We start from the raw sequence: 7,558 nt of genomic DNA, 5'->3' as shown, positions 1-7,558 counted from the left end.
GGGGGGGGGGGGGGGGGGGGGGGGGGGAGTTGTTGAGGATGGTTATATCCCCTAGCAAACAATGTAGATGACCACACACTCTTCTTATTGGGAAGCCCAGCCTCAGGCAAAATATCCACCTATCCCATGGGGTTCTCGCTCCTCATTCCTGAAAAATAGCCCTCCCACGTGCTTTAGTTGAATGAGTGATAAATGTTCTATCAGCTCCTCAGTTAGGGTTGGTCAATCTACTTTTTTTATATATGCATTTTTGTATTGAGATAAAATTCACATAACATAAAATTTATCATTTTAAAGTGTAAAAAATCTTGGTTTTTATCATATTCACAATGTTGTGCAATCACTACTAGTATCTAATACCAAAACATTTCATCGCCACAGAAAGAAGCCCCATACCTGTTAGCAATCACTCCCTATTATCCCTACCCCACTACTTGTCAACCACTAATCTGCTTTCTGTCTCAAGGGATTTACCTATTCTGGAATTTTCTATACATGAAATTATGCAATCTTCGTCCTTTTGTGTCTGGCCTCTTTCACTTAGCATAATATTTCCAGGTCATCCATGTTATAGCATGGACCAGCATTTGATTCCTTTTTATGGCTGAATAATATTCCACTGTGTGGAATATGCCATATTTTGTTTATCCATTCATCAGTTGATGGACATTTGGATTGTTTCTACCTTTTGACTATTGTGAACAGTGTTGCCATGAACATTATGTACAAGTATTTGTTTCAGTACCTGTTTTCAATTCTTTTGGGTATATTCCTAGGAGTGGAATTGATGGGTCATATGGTAATTCTAAGTTTAACTTTTTGAGGAACTGCCAGACTATTTTCTACAGTGGCTGAAACCATTTTACATTTCCACCAGCCATGTATGAGGATTCTAGTTTCTCCACATCCTCACCAATACTTGCTATTTTATTTTTTTGTTATTATTATAGAAATCTAGTAGTGGTGAAGTAGTATCTCATTGTGGTTTTGATTCATGACTAATAATGGTGAGCATATTTTTATATGCTTTTTGATTATTTGTATATCTTTTTTTTGGAGAGATGTATACTCAAGTCATTTGCCCATTTTTTAGTTTGGTCATCTTTTTGTTGCTGAATTATTAACATTTCTTTATATATTCTGGATACTCTATTCTTATCAGATCTATGATTTCCAAATACTTTCTCCCATTTTGTGGATTGCCTTTCCACTTTTGATAGTGTTTTTTGATACACAAAAGTTTTTAATTTTGATGAAGTCCAGTTGGCCAGCCTACTTTTTAAAATATTTTTTAAAAACATTTTATTATGGAAATTTCCAAACGTACACAATTGTAGAGCATGAAAACCCTTGAACCTGTCATGCAGCTTCACAGTAACTAACATTTGTCAATGTTGTTTCATCTGTGTCCCTGGTTTTTTGCTTGTTTTATTTTAGCTGGAATATTTTGAATCGAATAGTAGACATCATGTCGTTTCACCTGTAAATACTTCAGAATGCATAATAAGGACTTTTTAGTTTACATAAACTACATGCCATCATCTCACATAGCAAAATAAGAAATAATTAATTCATATTACCTATATGCAATCCATATTCAAATTTCTCCAATTATTTCAAGGGTGTTTTTTTTTTTTTTTTTGTCTTTTTTCGTGTCCGGCAACGGGATTGCAGCCCTCGGTGTTGCTCTCGCGCCTCGCTCAGCCAGTGAGTGGGAACCGGTCTGTATGTGGGATCCCAACCCTTGGCGGGAGTGCGCCGCCGCGCTTCCCAAGCGGTGCACTACAGCAGTGCGCCACCGGGCCGGCCCTCAAGGGTGTCTTTTTTATAGTTAGTTCGTTTAATTCAGGATCCCAATAAAAGTCACATATTACAATTAACTGCTATGTCTCTCAAGTCTCTTTTATAACAGCTCCTCATCCCTGTGTGTTTTTTATACCATTGATTGGTTGGATAAACCGTATCATTTGCCCTGTAGAATGTCCCACATTCTGGATTTGGCTAAGATCACACGGTATCATTTACATATTGAGCAGCAAAAAAGTTGGAGTCCCAGAACCAGAACAGACCTTAATAATTACAGTTAATAGCTAGGTGGCACAAACTGTCTATACATGCATGGACTCATCTTATCCTCCACCACAACCCTAGGAGGTAGGTAATACCATCATCCCTATTTTATAGATGAGAACGCTAAGTCCGGAGAAGTTAATTTGCCCAAGGTCATACAGCTAGTAAGGGGTGAAGCCAGGATTTAACCCCAGGTAGTCTGGCTCCAGTGTCTACTCTTTGCCACTGCAATATTTACATCTGGTCACAGAAGCCTTTTGTGACAGACAGGGTACTTTTCAAGGCTGAGATTGAAGGGAAGATGCCAGGTCAAATCTTCCTTTTCAGGGGTTAGTGACTTGGAGTGCTCCTCCCCTTAGTTATACAAATGAGTGTCTAGGCAGCTGTTTTCCGAGGAATAGAGTGTAACAGGATCCTTTGAAAAGATATTATCCTCACTTTACAGACGAGGAAACTGAGGTCCAGAGAGGTGTCCCCTGCAGTCCCCCTGCCTCCTAAGCAAGGTCTCTTTCCCTGGGCTGCAGTCTCCCTAAGAACTGATTCTGGGCTGAGGTACTGGCTCAGGTCTAGGGGGCAGCCACATGGAGTATAGGTTCTCCCCTAGAGTCAGCAGGGTCCTCTGCTTGAGCTGCCAATAATCCAGGAGGGGTTGCTGGGCCAAGCCTGAGAAAGGAAATGCTGACCTCAAGGTTGCCCCACAGAAGGATCGGGGACACAGAGGGTTCACTGGGAATCAGGCATGATCTGGCTGGTGAGCCCCCAAGTGACTCACTGCAGCTGGTCCTTCTGTGGTAGGGAGCCCAGCCGGAGGGCTGCACTGGTGATTTTCTGGAGACACAGTGGTCCACAGGCTGCTATCCAAAACCCAACCCCAGCACCCACATGCTTCCGGATCACCTTACATCCTCTTTTCTCTACATCCTCACTTTTCCTCCCAGATGAGCCCTCCTTTCCCACTTCCCCAGAGGCTGGAATGGAAGAGAAAGCCAGACACAGAGGCCAGACCCGCTAGGGAGAATGTGTACTCAGGCAGGAGCTGTAATGGGAAACGCACAGGGATGGTAGTCCCATCCTGCTCTGGTGCATACCAGCTGGGCATCCTGCTCAAGCTCCGTGCCTCAGTTCCTTTGTCTGTAAAATGAATCTACTTCGCGGGTCAGCAGAGCTTTTCTGTAAAGGGCCAAAATAATGAATATTTTACGCTCTTTGGGCCAGACTGTTTCTGTTGTAGCTACTGAACTCTGCCCTTCTAGCAGGAAAGAAGCCACAGACAACATGTAAAAGAATGGGCCTGGCTGTGTTCTAATAAAACTTTATTTACAAAACCAGGTGGAGCGCTGGATTTGGCACACAGGCAAGCCCATCCCTGATCTACCTCACAGAGCTGCTGGGAAGGAGAAATGACAAATGTGGTGCTACTCTGTGAACCGTACAGTGTGGGACACTTGGGAGGAGTTTGGCGGGCAGCAGAAATGGTAATAAAAAAAAGCTCAGAGCCCCCCCCCCACCCATCCGGGGTGAGCGCTTTCAGTCGGGAAAGGAAACAAGCCTGACAGTCAGATGGCCGCTGTTCCTTCCAGGGTTAAAAGATGATCAGAGACGACTTTCAAGTGCGCAGAAGGAAACGATAGTCAGCGCTGCTCAAACGGGGACCAATGGCGCCCCGGGTCTCAGGCGCCCGGAGCAGCTCAGTCAGGGGTGGAGCCCAAGGCGCCGGCCTGGGCAGCCCGCAGGCTCCTCCCCGCGCCACCGGCCCCGCCCCCAAGATGCCCGCCCCTGGCTCCGCCCCGGAGGTCCCCTCCCCCAGGGCCCAGACCAACGTGCTTTGCGGTCGCCCCCTCCCGCGCACGTGTCGCGGCTTCCGGGACGGCGGCCGAGGAGGTGAGCGCCCCTTGCAGGACAGACGTACGCGCAGACCCGCGGTGCCGGGACCCCCGCAGCTACCCCGCTCGTAGCGTGTCCGGGCTACCAAGAGTCGCCTAGGAGTCCCAGGGCAGAAGGATAGTGGGGACCCCTCTTCCGAGTCCTGCGGCCTTTGTTCGCCCAGTCATCCGCGGGCCGCGCGGCATCGTCTACGAGGCCGGCCCCAGAGCGCGGCCTTTAGCGCTGGTGGCCCTGGCGCGGTGGGACCTAGCCAGGACCCATCTTTTCCTACCCTCAGTTTACTCATAGGAAGAAAAGACCCAAATGATGTGACTCTTGTAGGAATTCTTGCTTTAAGTAGGCTAAGTGGTACCCTGCATTCTTGTTTGTAGCAATTCATTGCTAACTAAATAATTCACAGACAGGAATACAGTAAGCTTCAAGTTAAATAATTGTGACTTTTTACTGACATATTTACGGAAGAAATGATAGGATGCCCCGGATATTTTGAAATAAACAAGATGAAGGGGGTTGTGAGTGGGAAGAAAATGAAACAAGATTGGCCGTGAGTTAATAAATGATTGAGGTTGGTTAATGTATATTTTGTCTGCTTTTGTATGTTTGTAATTTAGCGTAACAAATTTTCTGTAATGAAAAGTTGCTGTGGACGCCTGACAGCGTGTGTTCAAATACTGTGCCTGTATTAGTCTGCTGGGGTTGTCATAACAAAGTGCCACAGACTGGATGGCCTAACCAGCAGAAATTTATTTTCAGGAGGCTAGAAGTCCAACACCAAGGTGTTGGCAGGGTTGGTTTCTTCTGAATCCTCCTTCCTCGGCTTGGAGATGTCTGTCTTTTCTCTGTGTTCTCACGTGATCTTCCCTGTGTGTGTGTCAGAATCTCTTAAGGCACCAAGCAGAATGAATTAGGGCCCACCCTACTGACCTCACTTTACCTAAATTACCTCTTTAAAGACCCCGTCTCCAAATACAGTCACAGTCTGAGGTACTGGGGGTTGGGACTGAAACATGGATTTTGGCCAGTTTACTTTACCTGTCTGTGCTTCAGTTTTCATAGTTTTAAAATTGGGGGCAATAGTAGTAATTAGGTCATGGGGTTCTGAGGATTCAATTGTTAAATAATATGTGTAAAACTCTCAGAATTGTGTCTAGCATATTGTAAAAACAGTAGTCCCCCTTCACCTGCAGTATCAGTTGCCTGCGGTCTGAAAATAGGTGAGTATAGTACAATAAGATATTTTCAGAGAGAGAGACCACATTCACATAACTTTTATCATAGTATGTTGTTAAAAGTAAATGTTACAACATTTACATATTGTAAAATGTTTTACTTTATTATTACTGTTGTCAACTCTTACTGTGCCTAATTTATAAATCAAACTTTATCATAGGTATGTATGTATAGGAAAAACATAGCATATATAGGATTCATTACTACCCGTGGTTTCAGGCATCTATTGGGGGTCTTAGAACATATCCCCCACAGATAAGGGAGGACTACTGTACTCAATAAATTGAACATGTTTCATTTATAAATTAGTAATCATAAGGCTTTACTGTGGGATAAAATGGTGGAGTGAGGCAATTGGATATTTAGTGTTGTGCCTAGCCATGGGAATAAAAATAATGATTACAGCCACTGGCACAAGGGATACCTGCTGCTGTGCCAGACAGTAATTGTTTTATGTATGTCCATTCGTTTATTCATCACAACCACCCTAGAGGTGAACCATTGTCACATGCTGTTTGGCAAATGGGGAAATGATGTACAGAGTTGGAGCTGGGATTTGAACCGAGGTAGTCTGGCTCTAGAACCCATGCCATTAACCATTATGCTGTATTGTTTCATTTAAAAAGGATGTGGCTCTTGTAGGATGTTCAGTCTGCAGGCAGACCCATGGAACTGTTGGCTAACTTCTCTTTTTCTTGGCCCAGGTTGTCAGCAGTGGCAGCACTCATGGCTGGTCCCCTGTGGTGGGCTGCAGCATTTGTGCAGAGACACAGGACAGGCCTCTTGGTGGGTTCTTGCGCAGGCCTCTTTGGGGCTCAAATCTCATACCACCTCTTCGCAAATCCTGTGGTCCAGTGGCTCTACCAGTACTGGCCCCTGTGGTGGGCTGCAGCATTTGTGCAGAGACACAGGACAGGCCTCTTGGTGGGTTCTTGCGCAGGCCTCTTTGGGGCTCAAATCTCATACCACCTCTTCGCAAATCCTGTGGTCCAGTGGCTCTACCAGTACTGGCCTCAGGGCCAGCCGGCCCCACTCTTCCCGGAGCTACAGAGCCTCTTTCAAGAGGTGCTGCAGGACATGGGTGTCTCCAGAGGCCACTGCTACAAGCCCTTCACCACCTTCACCTTCCAGCCTGTGAGTGCGGGCTTCCCAAGACTCCCTGCTGGGGCTGTGGTGGGCATCCCCGCCAGCTTTCTGTGGGGCCCAGTGACCAAAACTGAGCAGCCTGTGGTCATACTTGGGCAAAGAGTAGACTGGCAGAGCCCAGTAGGCGCCCGACTGAGAGATGCCCTGACCCTGTCCCATGACGCCCAGAAGTTCGCCTTGGCGAGGGAGGTTGTGTACTTGGAGAGCAGTGCAGCTGCCCTGCAGGCCCTGCCAGCCCCAGCTTGCCTGGTAGGGACCTGGGCACTGGGCGTGGGGGCCAAGCATGCACTGGGGCTCTACGGAGGCCCCATGAACTTACGGGCTGCCTTCAACCTGGTGGCAGCTGTGGCAGGCTTTGTGACCTACGCCTTCTCCACAGACTCTCTCACTCATGCCCTGGAAGCCTGGCTGGACCGCCGCACGGCCTCCCTGTCTACAGCCTATGCCCAGGGTGGAGTGGAGTTCTATGAGAAGGTTCTATCAGGCAACCAGGCCCTGCGCAGTCTCTTGGGCAGGCATGGGGAGAAGCTGTTTACACCCAGTGGGAACGTCGTCCCCAGACACTGGTTCCGCATCAAGCATTTACCCTACACAACCCACCGGGACTCTCTGCTGCAGATGTGGAGGGCAATGCTCAACCCAGGCCGCTCCTGATGGCTCATCACAAGAACAGTTCCAGCTTGTGCAGATACCACCCTGCCATGGAACCTGGGGGGCTCTCTTGGTGACTCTGCACCCACAGACCAAGGTCAGAAAAATCACAGCCTTTGGATTTAAATAGCCTAGATTCTTCCCTAACTACCACTGATGAACTCAGTGACTTTGGGCAGGTCCCTTTATGAATCTGAGCCTTGGTTTCCTTAACTGTTAAGTGGGGATGATGTAAACTACTTTGCATGATTGCAGCACTGTGTGAGGTTGTGAACATAAGGTCTTGGCAGAGAGGGTGCAAGAGGATGCTCCATAAATAAACAGGATGTCTCTCCTTGGTCTCTGAGTGGCTGTGGGAGTCAGGCCACGCCTCCCCACCAAAGGTGCTTGCAGTATGTGAACACTTTCCTGCAGTGAAGAACCATCCCTCAATTGACCTGTAGTCAAATCCCGGTTTTCCTCTGGTGGAGGTTAAAAGAGTTAAGAAGCCAAGATAAGAAGTTAGTGTAGATCTGAGGCTGCTTTAGGGTGGGCCTTAAGGATGGTACACCAGTCAGGGTCCTGTGGATGCAGATGG

At 47.2% G+C, this 7,558-nt stretch overlaps 1 protein-coding gene across 1 annotated transcript; it reads left to right on the top strand.

Annotated features, from left to right (window-relative positions):
- The first annotated feature begins 3,725 nt into the window (after positions 1 to 3,725).
- Positions 3,726 to 7,322, top strand: TMEM177 (transmembrane protein 177). The gene is made up of 2 exons (XM_008582077.1): positions 3,726 to 4,021; positions 5,889 to 7,322. The coding sequence occupies exons 1-2, from the start codon at positions 3,726 to 3,728 to the stop codon at positions 6,982 to 6,984; spliced, it is 1,392 nt and encodes a 463-aa protein (XP_008580299.1). The 3' UTR covers positions 6,985 to 7,322.
- The last annotated feature ends 236 nt before the right edge of the window (positions 7,323 to 7,558 follow it).

Source organism: Galeopterus variegatus, unplaced genomic scaffold (assembly GCF_000696425.1).
Source record: "Galeopterus variegatus unplaced genomic scaffold, G_variegatus-3.0.2 Scaffold2514, whole genome shotgun sequence".
NCBI lineage: Eukaryota > Metazoa > Chordata > Mammalia > Dermoptera > Cynocephalidae > Galeopterus > Galeopterus variegatus.
Note: the sequence above shows the minus strand (reverse complement) of the source record. Positions and strands in the feature narration are given on the sequence as shown.

What these genes read in the sequence shown, in the direction of transcription:
- TMEM177 (XM_008582077.1), top strand. Translation starts at nt 3,726, where the DNA reads ATGGCGCCCCGGGTCTCAGGCGCCCGGAGCAGCTCAGTCAGGGGTGGA. An exon ending in CCCCCGCAGCTACCCCGCTC is followed by an intron (nt 4,022 to 5,888) that starts GTAGCGTGTCCG and finishes TTCTTGGCCCAG; the next exon opens with GTTGTCAGCAGTGGCAGCAC.